General features: G+C 47.2%; 10 protein-coding genes and 1 long non-coding RNA gene across 14 annotated transcripts; 7 read left to right on the top strand and 4 right to left on the bottom strand.

The window, feature by feature from the left end:
- The first annotated feature begins 403 nt into the window (after positions 1–403).
- On the top strand, positions 404–2,221 carry Coq2 (ubiquinone biosynthesis protein COQ2, mitochondrial). The gene is made up of 3 exons (XM_015181915.2): positions 404–504; positions 564–1,586; positions 1,644–2,221. Exons 2-3 carry the CDS (start codon positions 600–602, stop codon positions 1,848–1,850), a joined length of 1,194 nt encoding a protein of 397 aa, XP_015037401.2. The 5' UTR covers positions 404–504; positions 564–599; the 3' UTR covers positions 1,851–2,221.
- Positions 2,148–3,727, bottom strand: LOC4801811 (eukaryotic initiation factor 4A-III). Its single transcript, XM_001358808.4, has 3 exons — positions 3,485–3,727; positions 2,851–3,409; positions 2,148–2,793 (listed from the first exon to the last, which is right to left on the bottom strand). Exons 1-3 carry the CDS (start codon positions 3,615–3,617, stop codon positions 2,286–2,288), a joined length of 1,200 nt encoding a protein of 399 aa, XP_001358845.1. The 5' UTR covers positions 3,618–3,727; the 3' UTR covers positions 2,148–2,285.
- A 515-nt stretch (positions 3,728–4,242) lies between these two features.
- LOC4801810 (uncharacterized) lies at positions 4,243–5,072 on the bottom strand. Its single transcript, XM_001358807.3, has one exon. It carries the CDS (start codon positions 5,044–5,046, stop codon positions 4,270–4,272), a length of 777 nt encoding a protein of 258 aa, XP_001358844.3. The 5' UTR covers positions 5,047–5,072; the 3' UTR covers positions 4,243–4,269.
- Positions 5,073–5,114: 42 nt separating this feature from the next.
- Positions 5,115–6,071, top strand: LOC4801809 (axoneme-associated protein mst101(2)). The gene is made up of 2 exons (XM_001358806.5): positions 5,115–5,250; positions 5,306–6,071. Exons 1-2 carry the CDS (start codon positions 5,167–5,169, stop codon positions 6,017–6,019), a joined length of 798 nt encoding a protein of 265 aa, XP_001358843.4. The 5' UTR covers positions 5,115–5,166; the 3' UTR covers positions 6,020–6,071.
- Positions 6,072–6,476: 405 nt separating this feature from the next.
- On the top strand, positions 6,477–8,291 carry LOC4801808 (uncharacterized). Its single transcript, XM_001358805.4, has 2 exons — positions 6,477–7,091; positions 7,171–8,291. The coding sequence occupies exons 1-2, from the start codon at positions 7,049–7,051 to the stop codon at positions 8,139–8,141; spliced, it is 1,014 nt and encodes a 337-aa protein (XP_001358842.3). The 5' UTR covers positions 6,477–7,048; the 3' UTR covers positions 8,142–8,291.
- Positions 8,292–8,817: 526 nt separating this feature from the next.
- tex (THO complex 3 homolog tex) lies at positions 8,818–10,026 on the top strand. The gene is made up of 3 exons (XM_001358804.4): positions 8,818–9,000; positions 9,056–9,590; positions 9,653–10,026. The coding sequence occupies exons 1-3, from the start codon at positions 8,911–8,913 to the stop codon at positions 9,988–9,990; spliced, it is 963 nt and encodes a 320-aa protein (XP_001358841.1). The 5' UTR covers positions 8,818–8,910; the 3' UTR covers positions 9,991–10,026.
- Positions 10,027–10,909: 883 nt separating this feature from the next.
- LOC26534182 (uncharacterized) lies at positions 10,910–12,272 on the bottom strand. Of its 3 annotated transcripts, none has more exons than XR_001451728.2 (3): positions 11,668–12,272; positions 11,265–11,596; positions 10,910–11,169 (listed from the first exon to the last, which is right to left on the bottom strand). It is a non-coding gene; the product is annotated as an uncharacterized lncRNA (long non-coding RNA). The 3 variants fall into 3 exon arrangements; XR_001451726.2 differs by having other exon boundaries at positions 11,265–11,544; positions 11,601–11,883; XR_001451725.2 differs by having other exon boundaries at positions 11,265–11,888.
- Positions 12,273–12,920: 648 nt separating this feature from the next.
- On the top strand, positions 12,921–13,951 carry LOC6897347 (protein SGT1 homolog). The gene has a single exon (XM_002137464.3). It carries the CDS (start codon positions 13,234–13,236, stop codon positions 13,777–13,779), a length of 546 nt encoding a protein of 181 aa, XP_002137500.1. The 5' UTR covers positions 12,921–13,233; the 3' UTR covers positions 13,780–13,951.
- A 101-nt stretch (positions 13,952–14,052) lies between these two features.
- On the top strand, positions 14,053–16,487 carry nac (GDP-fucose transporter nac). 2 transcript variants are annotated; one of them, XM_033376676.1, is made up of 4 exons: positions 14,053–14,183; positions 15,265–15,308; positions 15,361–16,084; positions 16,144–16,487. In XM_033376676.1, the coding sequence occupies exons 1-4, from the start codon at positions 14,151–14,153 to the stop codon at positions 16,354–16,356; spliced, it is 1,014 nt and encodes a 337-aa protein (XP_033232567.1). In that variant the 5' UTR covers positions 14,053–14,150; the 3' UTR covers positions 16,357–16,487. The 2 variants fall into 2 exon arrangements, with proteins under 2 accessions (XP_033232567.1, XP_001358839.2); XM_001358802.4 differs by lacking the exon at positions 14,053–14,183 and having other exon boundaries at positions 15,157–15,308.
- Sgt1 (suppressor of G2 allele of skp1) lies at positions 14,207–15,031 on the top strand. Its single transcript, XM_001358803.4, has one exon. It carries the CDS (start codon positions 14,304–14,306, stop codon positions 14,847–14,849), a length of 546 nt encoding a protein of 181 aa, XP_001358840.1. The 5' UTR covers positions 14,207–14,303; the 3' UTR covers positions 14,850–15,031.
- On the bottom strand, positions 16,401–17,826 carry mRpL1 (mitochondrial ribosomal protein L1). Its single transcript, XM_001358801.5, has 3 exons — positions 17,470–17,826; positions 17,103–17,412; positions 16,401–17,047 (listed from the first exon to the last, which is right to left on the bottom strand). Exons 1-3 carry the CDS (start codon positions 17,658–17,660, stop codon positions 16,484–16,486), a joined length of 1,065 nt encoding a protein of 354 aa, XP_001358838.2. The 5' UTR covers positions 17,661–17,826; the 3' UTR covers positions 16,401–16,483.
- Positions 17,827–17,968: the final 142 nt, after the last annotated feature.

Here is a 17,968-nt window from a genome sequence, read left to right as displayed (position 1 = left end):
TTGGAACGATTTTTCTCTTACGTTTTATTACGTTTCATTTCCTTTTTCGCTAAACCCTTTTTTTAAGCAAAATCCAATAAAAGCAAGTATTTAAAATAGGCTAGTTAAATAGAAAATTGATTCATTAATCGTATAAAACTATGTGGGCATGGCTAAATGTTCAATATAGTTAATAGTATTCGACGGAACATAAAAATTTCGCTATTTTTCAATCTATGACGGAGAGCGATTAACCTATTATAAGCCAAGGGGGTATTTCACTTTTCCACCGAAAATAATAAAAATTTAATAATGTTAGCGCAGTTCAGGTGAAAGATATAGTGGTTTTTTTTTAGGTGCAGAGGAAAGATGTCATGAATCTACAAAAATAATTTACAATCGTTAATATTTTCCGCCATTTTACCTCAAATCGCTAAACTGTTTAAATAGAGGGGGCTTAAGTGGGCTACACTGCTGTATCATGCCGAAATTCCAATAAGAATCTTGCCTTTTTTAGATTATCAAGTGAGTTTTGACAAAACGCCGAATGCCTATTGTGTAATTAATTATTGGAAACGTTGTAGTAGGACAGCCCGCCGTTCCAAGGACGCTGAATTGCAATGTTTGCGGTACGACATTTGCTGAAGAGCAGAAAGCATTTTCCCTACGCTTATGCGGCGGCGACAACAACAAAGAGCAGGCTGCCAATGCCAGCTGTGCCGGCGCGTGTTCTTATTGGCCTCCACACAGATAGTGATTGCCGCAACGAGAGGCTACCGCAGATCCAGGAGCTTTCTTTTCGCAAGATGTCTACGCTGCCAACATCCAAGAAGCCAGGATCGGTGCTCGAAGAGCTGTACGCAGCTACGAAACCATATGCCCAGCTGATGAGGATTGATCGACCCATTGGCACTTACTTGTTGTTCTGGCCCTGTGCGTGGAGCATAGCGTTGAGTGCAGATGCAGGCTGTTGGCCGGACCTTACCATGCTGGGCTTGTTTGGAACGGGAGCATTGATAATGCGTGGCGCCGGCTGCACTATAAACGATCTCTGGGACAAGGATATCGACGCCAAGGTGGAGCGAACGCGGACGCGGCCACTCGCATCCGGGCAGATTAGTCAGTTCGATGCTATTGTCTTTCTCTCGGCACAGCTGAGTCTCGGACTACTGGTTCTTGTCCAGCTCAACTGGCAGTCAATTCTGTTGGGCGCCAGCTCACTGGGGCTGGTGATCACTTATCCCTTGATGAAGAGGGTGACCTATTGGCCCCAGTTGGTTCTTGGCATGGCCTTCAACTGGGGTGCTTTGTTGGGATGGTGTGCAACACAGGGAAGCGTCAACCTGGCCGCTTGTCTTCCGCTCTACCTGTCTGGTGTTTGCTGGACCATTGTCTACGACACAATCTACGCCCACCAGGATAAGCTAGACGATTTGCAAATCGGTGTCAAATCCACTGCTTTGCGTTTTGGTGAGAACACCAAAGTTTGGCTATCAGGTTTCACCGCAGCCATGCTGACGGGTCTCTCTACCGCCGGCTGGGCCTGCGATCAAACGCTGCCGTACTATGCCGCTGTTGGAGTTGTTGGCGCTCATCTTGTGCAGCAGGTGGGTTACTGAATCTTCCATGTGCCTGATTTCCACAATAACTTTCCTGTATTACAGATCTACTCCCTCAACATTGACAATCCCACCGACTGCGCCAAGAAATTTTTATCGAATCATCAGGTAGGACTCATTCTGTTTCTTGGAATCGTCCTTGGCACACTACTGAAAGCGAACGACACTAAAAATCAGCCGCAACCCGCACTAACATCATCGGCAGCCAGCTCCTATGCTTCGCTAACTCAAAAACCAGAAGTTTTGAGCTGAAATAGTCATATCTACCTGCATTAGTGGTTTTTAAATTAATGTTCGCTTGGACCAAAGTCTATAGTTAGCTAAATAGGTTTCATTTTGTACATAGGTATAGCACTTCTTTATTTGTAGCTTAGTTTCATCGGGAGAATTAGGTTAAGTATAACCAAATGATTGTCAAATACCTCACTGAACAAAAAATCAAGAGAGCAAATTAACCAGTAATTTTAAGTGCACTCCACCAAGGTAAAGTATTGCGTAAATCTCCATACCAACCCGCACCCATATCTCGACAACAAACTGGTTTCTGTATTAAATTCTTACATGTTATTTATTATTATACAGATTTTGGTTGTGTATTGAAAGCCAAATACTCTTCAAATGTATTCACTCCATTTGTTGTTAATGCTAAGAAAGATGCGTTACATAAATGATACATATAAATGTATTTTAGATCAAGTCGGCCACGTTCATGGGCATCTCGTCGATTTGTGTAGAATAGTATTGCTCAATATCGCGCAAAATGCGAATATCATCAGATTTGACAAAGTTAATGGCGACACCCTTGCGTCCAAAACGACCCGATCGGCCAATACGATGGATGTACAGCTCACGGTTGTTGGGCAAGTCGTAGTTGATGACCAAGGATACTTGCTGCACATCAATGCCGCGCGCCCACACATCTGTGGTGATGAGAACACGCGACTGGCCAGCGCGGAACTCCTTCATGATCTCATCTCGCTCCTTTTGCGGCATATCGCCGTGCATGGAGCTGACGGTGAAATTAGCCTCGCGCATCTTCTCTGTCAGCCAGTCCACCTTGCGCTTGGTGTTGCAGAAGATGACAGCCTGGGTGATGGTTAATGTATCGTACAGATCACAGAGGGTGTCGAATTTCCACTCCTCCCGCTCGACAGCCACAAAGAACTGTTTGATGCCTTCCAGGGTCAACTCATCGCTGTAATGAGGAACGGATTAAAGGTATGCTGAGGGCTTGCGAAAGCATTCTGCTTACCGCTTGACCAGTATGCGAATGGGATCTGTCATGAACTTTGAGGTCATCTCAAGGATCTCATGAGGCAAGGTGGCAGAGATGAGCACAACCTGCGTTGCAGGTGGCAAATACCGGTAAACGTCATAGATTTGTTCCTTGAATCCCTTGTTCAGCATCTCATCGGCTTCGTCGAGCACCAGCATCTTGATGGCTCTCGTGCGCAGAACACGCCGCTTAATCATGTCAAACACACGTCCAGGGGTGCCGCTCACAATGTGCTGGCCGTAGTCCAGCTTGCGAATGTCCTCGCCCAGATTTGTACCGCCAATGCACACGTGACACAGCACATTCATCATATCGCCCAGGGCCAGTATGACCTTCTGGATTTGTACCGCCAACTCGCGGGTGGGAGACAGACACAGCACCTGCGTCTCCCGCAAAGTGGTGTCCAGACTCTGCAGAATGGATATGGAGAATGTGGCCGTTTTGCCTGTACCAGACTGAGCCTGAGCAATAACATCGCGTCCCTTTACAATGGGCTTGATGCTCCGCTGCTGAATAGCCGAAGGCTTCTCAAAACCTAGACATTAGTTAAAGGTTAATAACTGTATCGCTTACATGGCACCGTGAGTATACACACAACACAACAACTTACCGTACGCATAGATGCCGCGTAGCAGCTCTTCCTTCAGATTCATGGCATTAAAAGTGGGTATTACCTCCACATCTTCGCTGGTCTCGAACTCAACGTTCGAGAGATCCTCGGCCTGGGCATTCTTGCGCGCCATTCTTACTGTGTTTTATAAATTATCGGCTGAGTATTTCTAAAAAGTCGGTCGGCTAAAATATTTTTTCTAACTTTCACACAATGCGGTTGGGGATGGAAAATCAGCGTCGATTTTTCTCAAAGCAACCATCGATATGCTATATCGATATATCGCTTAAACACTTAACCCCCCTTTATTTAAACAGGATAACAACTTGAATTAATCCACATACAGTATAGATGTGTTGCTGGTATGGGCATTTGTATACCCTATTTCGTTGATATTATATAAAGACACTGTTTTTCCAAGCTGCTTTCAAACGTAATTAATAAAGAACTTGTCTTATATTGCATTTTGTTGGCCTATTCATGCATTTAATAAGATTCTTGTATATAAATTCTGATCCCAGTACCAGTTCTTGGTCTCTGTAAGAAGAATACTAATTGCAAAATATCGTTTAAAACAGAGACTGACTAGTGAACCGGGTACTGCCAAATCTATTTTCCGTCGAATATTCCCAGCTATATGATTGATGAATCAATTTTCTACCCGATAGGCAAATCTTAAGAACTCTCTTTTATTGTGGTCAAAGCATTAAACGACAAAAGGAGCCAATTGCTTGCCCATATTAATCCCAAAGTAACTATTTAACAAAATATAAACACTTCATTTTTTACAAGGGAAACTTGCCTAGTTCTAACATCCCCCCTTTTCGCCTCAGGGATTGCAGATCTCTCCTTTTCAGAGTCCTCAGCCTGTCACCTGCCTCTTCCATCGTATTGATTCGCTGTTGCGCCTGTTTGGCGGCACAGTTTGCCTTCTTGGCGCTGGCCCTGGTAGCTTCGAGATCAGCCAGGACCTCTTTCATACGCTTCTTCAGGTACTGCACCCGGTGCTTGGCAGTTTGAAGTAGTTTCCGCTTCTCCATCGCCTCCCGTTGCGCATTTTCTGCCACGGTGCCAATTTTCACTAGATTTGCTTGGACCTCCTCGTACAGACATTTCAGCATAGCGTAGTTTTTCTTGTCGGTGTTGTGAATCCGCCTAACCATTGTAGCTACAGAAGAACTGCGGGCAGTAGCCTTCTTAATTTCCTTGATGACCTGCTTGATGTCGCCAAGACTGTTCTGGAGAGCCTGCACCAGCTGCTTTTTGCCAGCAAGTACCGTTTCGGCAGCCTTCGCTGCAGCCATCGCCTTATCAGCCATCTGCGTCTTAGCCCTGTTTCCGACCTTCTCCCCGGCACTCGGTTGGGCATCCTTGGCGCTTTTGGCCTCCGTAGCCGCCTTCGGGGCAATACTGCTCGACTTGTGATTTATTTTGCAGGGCTTGCAGTTTCCTGGCTTATGGCGATTGTCGCATTTCTTGATTGCCTCTGAGCTCACTGAAGCTCTGAAGCTCTGAAGAATGACGCTCACTACGAACACCATAACCAAGAGCTTGCAACGCATTGGGAATATCTCACCTTACACAAATCTCCAAGCCTATTATCTGAATAACAAAACATCGTTCTGTCAAAAGTGTCAAGTCGAAGTTTTTAGTCCTCAAATGAATTGAGAATATTATACAAAATGCTTATGGAGAATATGATTCGAGCTTTGTTGGTATTTGTGGCCATTGCTTGGGTTCTCAGTGATGCCCACACAATGGAAGAGGTAAGATGGGATCATTCCCAAAACCATACATTGAGGAGAGACACTTTCTCCACAGTCCTACAATGATTTATCCAACGAGGTGCTCGATGACCCCGAGGGAGGTTGTCGTGATGGAGGTGGCGGCGGCGGTGGCGGCTCCAACTGCCAAATCAATATGTCTGGTGTTGGCAAGCAGAAAACCTCCAACATAGCACAGAAAGCCGCACAGGAGGCTAAAGATGCCTCTGATTCGCAGATTTCGGCCGCTGAGGCTGCTGCACGACATGTGAAACAACAATTGGCCGATAAGGCCCTGGCTGCAGCCAACGCCGCAGAGGCTGCTCTTGCAGGGAAACAGCAAATCGTCGAACAGCTGGAATCAGAGGTACATGAGGGTGAGCTGGTCGTCCAGGAAGAGGGCGCCGCGCTTCAGACCACTCAGAACACTGCAGCAGCTGCAGCCCAGGCCGCGGATATGGCTGGTATCCAAGTCAAAACAGTCTCCGAGGCCGTGAAGAATGCCCAAGCCAATGTGGCCAACTCGGAACTGGTGTCCAATGGCGCTCAGCAGGAGCTGTCCGAGAAGCAGCAGCTCGTGGAGGCCGCTAAGAAGCGCGTGGAGCTGCTAATCAAGCAACTTGAATGCGCTAAGAATGACTTCAAGAAAACCAAGAAGCTGGCTGAGAAGGCGGCCTGTGCTGCGCAGGAGGCAAAACAACGGGCCTCGCGTGAGCGTCGCCGAGTGGAGCTGCGCGACAAGTTGATGCAACGCTATAGACGCTGCCACTAAGATTGACAATTATTTGCGTTTATTTTTAATAAATTATTGTGTTTGCTTCCGATTCCTACTCCGACTCCATGTTCACACGCAGATCACCGAGGAAGCGAAGCTATCAACGGACACGGGACACGGTCTGGCCAACTCCGATTTACGAGCATGCTGCCTGGGAGCGGAGCAGATAGTTTAAAGCGGCTCGTGGCAATTAGAGGCTCTTCCATAATTACCCATGCGGCAATAGCAGTGGCAGTTGCTGTAAATTATCCAATCCTCCAGCATGGTAGCATTGACCCAGCCCCATTGTTGGTGTGGTGTGGAACCAATTGGCGCTGCGGGGCCAACTCATAAAGAAAACGGACACCGGACCACGGACGACGACCGACGTCCAACGGGTTTGGACTTTCATCGCGACACAGACCGAGCGAACACTTTGTTTATAAATACATGGCGCCTCCGCAGACCTGCTGGCAATCGTCGAGAGGTCTCCACCGGATTTACAAAAGACATCGAAGCTCACTGCTTTTCCAAAGCCGAAAGTAAAAGCGTTTTTCCAGCGAACAAGTCCATCGACTTTGGTTTTGCTGTGCGGGACGGGACCTTTTGCTGGAGGTCTATCGTCAACTGGCATTAGATACGGTTTGCCCACGCTCCAGTCAGGACGTGCACTCGAGAGGTGTGTTGTGTGCCTTTATTATCAGCAGTTGTCTGTCAAATTGAGTGATTCGTGTCCAGTTTTGTGCCACCAGTGATGGTAAGGCGGTCCTGGCCTTAAAAGCAAACTGGTTCTTCTCTGGAACGATACGATAGGCAGGCTGGATGTGACACACAAACTGTTTGCCGGCCATCCTAGACCGAAGAAAGTGCACTTCATCTGTTAGCTAAAAGCCATAGCTAACCATAGAACCGGTTACATTGCCTCCATTGAAAGCCCCATTAATAAATTCGATTTGCTTATACGAGTACCTGTGCAGTGATCTCGAGACTTCCGGTTACGCGATTTCTTCTCCAGCCCGTCATAGTTTGATTGCATAATTGAAAGCGATGCCATCGGCTATGCAGCTGCTGCTCCTGACAATGCTGTTGGGTAAGCGTCGCCATACCTTCCTTCCTTGTTTGCCTATGCAAATTCAATATGGCCTTAAATATTTCCCGCAATTAACCAGCAGCTACGCCAGCGCTGGGACTGGGACGCAAGGTGAAGCGGAAGGACGCACACTACCATCTAAATGTGCCTCCGCCACCACCGCCGTCACCACAGGAGCACCAGGGTCACCAACAACACCAGCAACACCAGCAACACCAACAAGCCACGCTGATCGAACACGAAGTGCCACCGTATTCATTCGAAGCCATTAACCACGACGAGTTTGAGCCGGCCAAGAGTCCGCATCTGAACGGACAAGCCACGCGTTACGAAAGCTCCGACTACATTGTTCACAGCCTACAAGGCGGGGGCGGCCAGGGGGGCGGATATCTGGCGGACAATGGGCTGCGAAGCATTGCGAAAGGATCGGCGGATACAGCCATTTCGGCTGTTGCCAGTCAGAATGCAGCCGGAAAACAGGCCTCATACGTCGCCAAGAGTACGCTGGCCCAGGCAGCAGCTCAAGCAGCCGGCACAGCCGTGGCTGTGCTCAAGGGCAAGGAGGTACTATTGCACCGATTGGAGGATCAGAGCGTGGAGGCACACAAGGCAATGGAGAACGAGCTGACGCAGCTGCAGCAGGCTAAACGATCGGCGAAAGCTGCTCAATATGCTGCCCAGCAGGCCATCAACCATGTGAGCGTCCTCACGGCGGCACTCAACAATGCCCAATCCGCATCTGAACTAGCCCAAAAGTCTGCGTCAGAGGCAGCTGCTGAATTGGCCTCCCAAATCGATATGGTGGCCCAGGCAAAGACTAAACTGGAACATGCTGAGTCGCAAGCCTACGGCGCTCGCTTGGATTATGAGGAGACTCGCGATGCGGCGGAGAAGGCTACACTGTCCGCGCAGGAGGCACAGCTCAATGCCAACGATGCTGCTCTGCACGCCAATGTCGAGCTCAGTGAAGCGGTTCACATTCATGACAAAAGCGATCGCAATGTGGTGGAACCGGCCCGGGGCCCGCCACACCATCGTCGACGACCGTAATCGTCTACAGCACACTTCCACCGGTCACGTCACTAAGTAAAGTGTTTTGGCATTGAAGCTTCAATTTAAACTTATTTATTTCTTTTCTATATGTTGACTATAAGTTTTTTATCCTGTTAATAAATAATAGTTCGAAAAAGTGACGATCCACAAGAGGTTTTTCAAAAGTTGAAGACATATTTTCGGTATATAATGGTATACTTCATTCATTATTAATTTAATTTGTAAATGTATATTTAAGAACCTATGCACCATACGCACTTCTTTTAAATTTTCGCTATCTCAATCTGGTACTGGACTGCATTTTTATGCTTGACAATCAAACTTTCAAACTTACGCGCGCACCCCCATATCCAGTCGATAGTATCGTGTGGTGGTATTTTCCTCTCGCAAAAAAATGTCCCTTCATTCCATACACACGTGATATTGACCTTTTTTTAAACTCTATTTTACACACAATAAAAAAAAGATAATATTTAAAATAAGACTATATTATAGAAAATTGATTCATCAATCGGATAAATTTATCTGTTCAGGGCTGAGAGTCCTAGTTAGCTAATAATATCCAACCGAATATCAAGATCGAGGAATATGATTGATTTATAAATAAAAATGTAACAGTATATTTTGGTATATTTCCGAGGGTCGGAAGGTATATTTTAACGATAAATCCGCGGTCACACTGCCTGGTTTGACAGCATTTGTTTACAAATAAACCATTTTTTTCTAAATAAAAAAACTGGAAAAACAATTGAATTAACTGAGAGCTATGAACCGTACAGAGCAGACATTTGAGGACTTGAGGTCGTTCTTTCGAAGTCACAGCAAAATACGCGAGCAGCGAGCCCACACGTCCAAGGTAAGAAGCTGGTGGGAAAATTGAGGCATTTTCACGAAACAAATGTCTGAGGCAGGTACACTCCGTCTGCTGGAATGCTGATGGTCGCCACTTGGCATCGGGTTCGTTTGACAAGACCGTGGCGGTGTACTCCTTGGAACGCGATCGCCTCATCAAGGGCATCATCTACCGGGGGCACACCGCGTCCGTGGACCAGTTGTGCTGGCACAAAACCGATCCAAATCAGTTTGCCACTGCAAGTGGCGACAAGACCGTTCGCATCTGGGACATACGCGCTGGGAAATGTGCTTCAGTGACCAACACCAAGGGAGAGAACATAAACATAGCCTGGTCTCCGGATGGCAAGACGATTGCGGTGGGCAACAAGGAAGACCTAATCACATTCATTGACACGCGCACGAACAAAATACGCGTCGAGGAGCAGTTCAGCTGTGAAGTAAATGAGATATCATGGAACAATACAAACGATTTGTTCTTCCTCACCAACGGCATGGGCTGCATTAATGTGTTAAGCTATCCCAGCCTGGAGCACCAACTGACACTCAAAGGGCATCCTGCCAACTGCATTTGCATTGAGTTCGGACCCACAGGTAGGAAAAAAACCTTGCATATATCTGAGTATTTTGTAATACTTTCCTGTTCTCTTTCTCAGGTAAATATTTTGCCACTGGTTCAGCTGATGCCCAGGTCTCGCTTTGGGACGCCACCGAACTGGCCTGCCTGCGCATGATTAGCCGCCTGGAGTGGCCTGTTCGTACCATATCCTTTAGTCACGATGAACGACTGATAGCCTCTGCCAGCGAGGATCTCCTCATTGATGTTGCCTTCACGGAGACGGGGGAACGTATCACCGACATTCATGTCGATGCCTCTACTTTCACGGTGGCCTGGCATCCAAAACAGTACCTCTTAGCATATGCCTGCGACGAGAAGGACGTCGAACGGCGCCGCGATATTGGCAATGTTAAAATATACGGCTTTCCTGAGTAGACCTAAGGGTAGTAAAGAGTTTGTTTATTATTCAATCATCTAATGCACTGCTGTCTTTTGATTGATGGTGGACCAGTTGCTGCTGCAGCAGGATGCTCTAGAAATTATAAACTTTGAACTTGACAGAGTCACGTAACCTGCAGGCAAGTGGATTATCAATTTCGAAGCTCCACTCGCGTACGTGTGTGATGAAATTGAGCTGCTTCGGCATCTACTGCAACTGAAGTTTTTATCATCCTACGGACAAGCGACCAGCTCGGTTTTTATTGCATTAAAGGAGCTTCGTGCGCCCGCTGATGTAACCGGCTGTCTGCCAGCTTAAAGTTGCACTTGTTGCCAGGCATCAATCATGGGAGGAGAGGAGGAACTTTTACTCTTGAACTGCGCTTTTATCACGCAAATAACGACAGCGGGATCTATCTACGAGTATATGATGATTCCCCCGCCCTTGGAGCAGTTTACGGTTACGGCTTCTTACATTTTAAGCTATTAGTCAGTGGCAGCACTTTGGGTGTGGAGTGGGCCTTAGAACGAGATTGCATCTGTCGCCGATTGGCTGCGACTAGCAGCAGGACAAGTCGTAGTGGGCCAAAGGTCGATGTCACTCTGCTGCAGATGTTTACACAGGCTGGCGTATAAATTGGCTCCATTAGCCAAAAAACTTAAGGGAGAGGAGGCATGAGAAGAAGCTGAAGGAAGTGCTTGTGCAGTGTTTGTGTCGGATGACTGATGCGATGCGGGTGGATGGGCGATTGTTATTAGTTTGCCTTCTGTTTCCATTTCTTTTTCTCACCCTTGAATTACAAGTATCAGCACCAGTCCTTGCCTCATTGTCATTGCATTCTTCCACATACGAGTACCTCCCTCGCTCCATCCACCAAGTGCCACTCCCCACCCACTCAAAAACGAATATCATTAATATTTGCGCTACTTAAAATTTTAGATACATTTTGTATTGAAATTCCGGTTTCTGAATTGCAGGCAGATAGGGTTTGGTGTACATGCACATGCAGTCGATAAGGTTCTTAATTGTGATTAATTAGTTTTCCAACCCATTTATTGGCACAGTACTGAACAGCAAGCTGGCATGGAGACCCAATATAGTGGAAAGGGTGATGAAGGCCACCATTGCGCTTTATGCATGCAAGAAGATGATCAGCAAGACATGGGGCCTGTCAGCTGCTCTAATGCACTGGATGTACATCTCGGTGGTGCGACCAACTCTGCTGTATGGAGCCTTAGGGTGGTGGCAAGCTACTGAAAAGAAGACATACCATAAGCTTATGGAAAAGACACAGCGACAGGCTCTGCTCTGTATTACAGGGCGCTGCGGTCAATCCCAACAAAAGCACTGTCCTAGGAATCGACCACCTGGACATTCACGATCGCCTGATTGCAGGAAAGGCAGCACAGCGCCCAATCGCATCAGGAAATATGTCGCCACAAGGATACGGGCACAGCTCAATTGGCAGGGACATTACCAGATCCACTGATTACATGATCCCCCCAAACTTGTCTCGACATCAAAACTATCTCATCTCTGGGACCCGAAGACTGGAAAAAGGGAAGCGACCAGGTTGAACACCTCAATATATACGGCCGGAACCTACCCTGGTCCAGGATACGGATTATTTATCTGAGAAATAAATAACTGGCGGAAAAATTCTCGATATCTACATCCTTCCTACATGTCATGTCCGACTTGCTCCACCTGGCGACGCGCATGTCATTTTACATTTGCAGATTCAGCGCTCCTCCCCTCCATTCAGAACAGAGCAAATGTATCGCCAGTCAGCGCTCTTTCCATGTTAGAAAATTCACTCGCATGCGATAATTTTGTCATGTTTCAAAAATGACAAAAATAACGTAAAAATGTCAGAAAAATAAGAGCAGAAATGACGTCAAAATGTCATAAAAAGGAAGAAGAAGAACAGAATGACGTCAGTCTGGATGGCAACAAGTGTCAGGTACTGGTTGGCAGCTAGGACGACGTGTACTGGAGCGACTGGAGCACCGGGGACATTGATCAAGACGGGCCAGAGCCGCAGCCTTGCCAAGGTCGTGCCCTGCATCCCCCCAGCTACGACAGACTGCCCGAATGTACCGCTGCCGTTGTCCGGTAAGAATATTCAGCTGTGTTCTAAAATGTTGCCTCTTTTAGCTTCCTGGGCGAACTCGCAGTAGCCCCGTAACATTGCCGTGCATGCCATAAAGGAGAGGCGTCTTCTCTTCTCGACAGATATCGGCAGCCATCAGGCCATCATTCGGGCCCGAGTCGATGGCATGTAAGCATGTGGAGCTGGAAGAAGTCACGGCGCTGGACTTGGACCAACAGTTTGATATATGTATTAGTGGAATCGAATATTAAAGTTACCCACTGAATGTATGTTTATTATGATTTTTATTTATATGTTATGAATAGGGCAGATTGCACAAGTACAATCGGCCGGACCCGGTGGGGCATCTGCTTCTGCTTCTGGGGCAGCTTCAGTGGCAACTCCTGGGGCAGCGACTTGTGGAGCTTGGCGCCCCACGGCACGGACGAAAGACGCAATGGCCCTACGCATACGCCTACTGATATGTCCATCTCCACGTCGTCCGCGTACCCCAGCGTTGTTGCCTCCAGGGATAACGCGTCCCCCAGCGTTGCCGCCTCCAGGGGTTCCGCGTCCACGGGCTCCACGTCAATTGGCGCCTCCAGCACCAAAGGCTTCACGAAGCAGAATGGGAGAGAAAATATGCCGGGTTTGCTAGTGTCAAGCACCGAGGTTACTGCTCGCTTTTCCCCTCAACATCATCCAACGTGGTTACTAAACTTAAACCCATTGACGCTAATAGAATCAACAGACTGCTTGGTGGTAACACATGGTAACAAGCATGTAGTTATACATGCGATAGTATCGAAAACGCCGCGCATGTAATTTTCAATTGTACCAAGTACAACACAAGGCAAAACTTCCCATCTCTAAGAAATTATTATCATATTTACAAATTCTTTGAAAAAGAAAACATCAGCGCGTACGAAACACTAATTGACTTCATCGACGAAATTGATGTAAAGTCTATTCTTTGACTTGGCAGTTTGCACCTTCAAAAGGCGGGCGGCCAAATAATCCCACGCTACTACACGGGTAGCATGGTAACTTAAACCCTCAAAACAAAAAAAAATAAATAAAAAGTAGGCTTCGGCCGTAAACAAGACAGAATTGCTGGATAAATTGAACTCACAGTAACTTCGACAACATGTCTGTACGTTACGACTGGTACCAGTCCGAGAGCAAAGTGGTAATCACTGTTCTGCTGAAGAACGCCACAGAGAAGAACTACGCTGTCAAGATTGAGTCAAAGAAACTACACATGACCGCCGATGGATACGAGCTGGAGATCCAACTACTGCATCCCGTTGTCGTGGACCGTTGCTCCCACAAGGCGTATCAGTCCAAGGTCGAAATAACTCTGGCCAAGGAAACGGGCGTGCGCTGGGAGACCCTAGAGGAGAAGGCTGCTCCCGCTGCAGTCGCATTGCCTAAACTCCATACCAAAAATTGGGACCAGCTGGTCAACGAGGAGGAGAAGAAAGATGAAAAGGAGGCCAAGGACGAAGCGGCTCTAAATAATCTTTTCAAGCGGATTTACAGCACTTCCTCACCCGAGGTGCAGAAGGCCATGAACAAATCCTTTTCAGAGTCCGGCGGCACCGTGCTTAGCACTAACTGGAACGAAGTGGGCAAGGATAAGGTGTCTGTGCAGCCGCCCCAAGGAACCGAATTCCGCCAATGGGAGAAATAGGCCTGATCTGCGGCTAGCTAAACACACAAAATACAGACATTTATTTACATGAGATTTCAGAGACACATATATTTTTACCCAAACAGCATGCATGCGATGGGCAAACCACATTAACAATATAATTATGAACTAACTACAGTTGTTTTAAATAAAATTGATAGAAGCATTGCAATTCATGGCGAGCTTTTTCTATACATATTTAGTGGGGAAAATTGTTACCTGTCCAAATACATATGCATATGTAACATGAGCATCTCTAGAACCTACCCTCGCATTTATTGCTGCAAAAACAGCTGATGGACCGGGTTCGATAGGAAGATACGTGGAAAACTATTTAAGTATTGCACAAAGTAGGGGAAAACGCGCACAAAATGTATCAAAACCTGGAAGAGCACAACCGGCTGGTTAACAATCTTCGTAATCGCCCTGTATCGGCCTCAAAAAAAAAAAAAATAAAAAGTAGGCTTCGGCCGTAAAGAAGACAGAATATCTGGATAAATTGAACTCACAGTAACTTCGTCAACATGTCTGTACGTTACGACTGGTACCAGTCCGAGAGCAAAGTGGTAATCACTGTTCTGCTGAAGAACGCCACAGAGAAGAACTACGCTGTCAAGATTGAGTCAAAGAAACTACACATGACCGCCGATGGATACGAGCTGGAGATCCAACTACTGCATCCCGTTGTCGTGGACCGTTGCTCCCACAAGGCGTATCAGTCCAAGGTCGAAATAACTCTGGCCAAGGAAACGGGCGTGCGCTGGGAGACCCTAGAGGAGAAGGCTGCTCCCGCTGCCGTCGCATTGCCTAAACTTCATACCAAAAATTGGGACCAGCTGGTCAACGAGGAGGAGAAGAAAGATGAAAAGGAGGCCAAGGACGAAGCGGCTCTAAATAATCTTTTCAAGCGGATTTACAGCACTTCCTCACCCGAGGTGCAGAAGGCCATGAACAAATCCTTTTCAGAGTCCGGCGGCACCGTGCTTAGCACCAACTGGAACGAAGTGGGCAAGGATAAGGTGTCCGTGCAGCCGCCCAAAGGAACCGAATTCCGCCAATGGGAGAAATAGGCCTGATCTGCGGCTAGCTAACACCAAACACACAAAATACAGACATTTATTTACATAAAATTTCAGAGTCACATATATTTTTACCCAAACAGCATGCATGCGATGGGCAAACCACATTAACAACATAATTATGAACTAACAACAATTGTTTTAAATAAAATTGATAGAAGCATTGCAATTCATGGCGAGCTTGTTCTATACATTACATATTTAGTGGGGAAAATTGTTACCTGTCCAAATACATATGCATATGTAACATGAGCATATCTAGAACCTACCCTCGCATTTATTGCTGCAAAAACAGCTGATGGACCGGGTTCGATAGGAAGATACGTGGAAAACTATTTAAGTATTGCACAAAGTAGGGAAAAACGCGCACAAAATGTATCAAAACCTGGAAGAGCACAACCGGCTGGTTAACAAATACCTCAAGATAGTCTTCGTGGTCGCCCTGTATTGGTAAGCAGCAAGAGGAAAATACGTAGACTATTTTTAAGAGCCCGTCCCACAGGTGCACCTCCATCTTGACCGTGTTTGTGAATAAACATTTGCAGAGTAGCGACACAGTAAACCTAGGAGCCCCGCTGTTCATGTCATGGTTTCAGTGTGTGGTATCCACGTTGATATGCTTTGTGATGAGCCGCCTCAGCCGCAAATACCCAAGCGTTTTCACCTTCCCCGAAGGCAATCCTCTGGACATTGACACCTTCCGCAAAATTCTGCCGCTGTCCGTGCTGTACACGCTGATGATCGGAGCCAACAACTTATCGCTCTCCTATGTCACGGTAGCCTTCTACTACATCGGACGTTCCCTGACAACCGTGTTCAGTGTGGTGTTAACGTATGTTATCCTGCGCCAACGCACTAGCTTCAAGTGCTTGATGTGCTGTGCCGTCATAGTGATTGGCTTTTGGCTGGGCGTGGATCAGGAAAGTCTCACAACGGTGTTCTCCTGGCGGGGCACCATTTTTGGAGTTCTCAGCTCCCTGGCCCTGGCCATGTTCTCCATCCAAACCAAAAAGTCACTGACTCACGTTAATCAGGAGGTGTGGCTCCTCAGTTACTATAACAATCTGTACTCCACCCTGCTCTTTCTGCCCCTGATCATCATCAACGGCGAGCTGGAGACCATCATAACCTATCAGCATTTGTGGGCTGCGTGGTTTTGGGCTGCCATGGTACTAAGTGGTGTTTGTGGCTTCGCTATCGGGTTTGTGACTGCTTTGGAAATACAGGTGAGGAGCTAAGAGGAGACCAAATCTTTCTTGTAAATGCTTATCTGGCCTGATTTTAGGTTACCTCACCGCTAACGCACAATATCTCGGGAACAGCCAAGGCCTGTGCTCAGACGTTAATTGCCACCCAGTATTATCACGACGTTCGGTCGGCACTCTGGTGGACCTCGAATATAGTGGTTCTTGTAGCCAGCGCAGCCTACACTCGAGTGAAGCAGCTGGAGATGGTCCGGCACCACCAGCAGCGAACTGCACCCACCCAGAAGGCCTAGCAACAGCCCAATGGCCCCACACCAAAGTTATTTAGACTGGAGAAGACTTTCTATAGCAGATGTAAGTTTAAAGTATGCACAAACGAAATCATCAACAATACAAATACATAGCCATGTATGTTTATAATTAATTGGCCGCTACTGCCTCTTGGGGTTCCGCTGGATCCTCCTGCTTCTTAACCTCTTCCCGTTTCACCTTCGCTGAGCTCTTGTCCCACATCTCGGGGACATACACAAACGGATCGATCTTGAGCTGCTCACTGCTGGGCGGGCTCTTGAGCAAAACTCGAGTTATGAACTTTCCCTCGCGCTTGGGGCGCATGGTGTTGATATCCTGCAGCAGATGTTTGAGGTTTTCCTCAAGCTTTTGTGCATCCATGTCCAGGGGTCCCACACTGGCGGAGATTAGTCCAAAGTTCTGCTGGTATTCATCCTTTGTTGCACTGTAGCTAATTCCACTGGAAAACTTAACAATCATCTCTGCCAGATTTGCGCCTAAAGTTTCGCTCTTTGGGTTTGGAAATTTGCGCTTCATCAGACCTCGCAGTGCAACTAGCTCGGGCAGAATGTTGGGATGCGCAATGATGAACTGGTAGTCGGATAGCAGCAGCTCGCCGCCTGTTATATCTTTAATCAGTTCCACGCCACCGACAAGCGAAGCACCGGCCTCTCTTGCCTCTAAGATTTCGTCCTAAAAACGGATTATTCAATAAGTAATCCAATCAAAGTTAAGATATGTTCCTCACGTTTCCCTTGGTGAAAACAATGATCTTGCGCTCCTCGCCATGCTCAAACTTGTGCGGAATCATAGCCATGCGCTGGAAGTTGTCCACAAACCGAGTAGCCTTCTCGCCTTGCATGTTCAGCTCAATCTCCACATTCAGGGGGGCGTTGGGCACATTGTACATGCTCGGATGATGTGTCTCCCGGTGGCACTGTATGGCCTCGGCCACGCTGTACACCGGCCAGCGGTAATAGCGTCCCACGTAAACATCGTCTTTGGACACTTGCTTCCAGGAGTCGTCCACATGTTTGTCCGCACGTTTCACGTTGACTCTGAGAAGAGGATGGATGAATTAATCTCCGAGTGGAATGGCTATTGTCCCAACTCACTTCTTGTCGCGTTGATTGTGTGGAATAAATCCCACCTTCTTGACTTCCACTTTAACCTTCTTCTTGCGGGCCTTCTCCCTGGTGCCTTTCCGAGCCGCTTCGCTGATGGCCGTCAGGTGCAGGCGCCGTATGGCATCGCCCGTGGGCTGGCGGAAGGCCAGGGCTCGCATTGACGACAAAATCGACTGCATTTCTCTCAGAATTATCCAATTTAAAACAGTTTACCAGAGAATTTTTGCTTTTGCATAACCTCGCCGCCGCCGATATTAGTTTACGTGTATCGATATACATGTCAGCTGGCGATAGTTTGATGGTTTGCAGCGATACTTGCGCCGAAAATTCAAAAAGAGTGTTACTGCACGATTGTGGGAAATGGTCGTTATAAAACGAAAGCAACGAGTGTTAACTTGAAATATTGAATCAAATATCTAAAGCAATACGTGAAAGAATGTTGGAAAACAAATGCAGCATGCTAAGAGCGAAGTGTATTGTATTGAAC

The sequence above is a fragment of the Drosophila pseudoobscura genome, chromosome 2 (assembly GCF_009870125.1).
Source record: "Drosophila pseudoobscura strain MV-25-SWS-2005 chromosome 2, UCI_Dpse_MV25, whole genome shotgun sequence".
Classification (NCBI taxonomy): domain Eukaryota; kingdom Metazoa; phylum Arthropoda; class Insecta; order Diptera; family Drosophilidae; genus Drosophila; species Drosophila pseudoobscura.
This window is presented reverse-complemented; position numbering and strand designations above follow the sequence as displayed.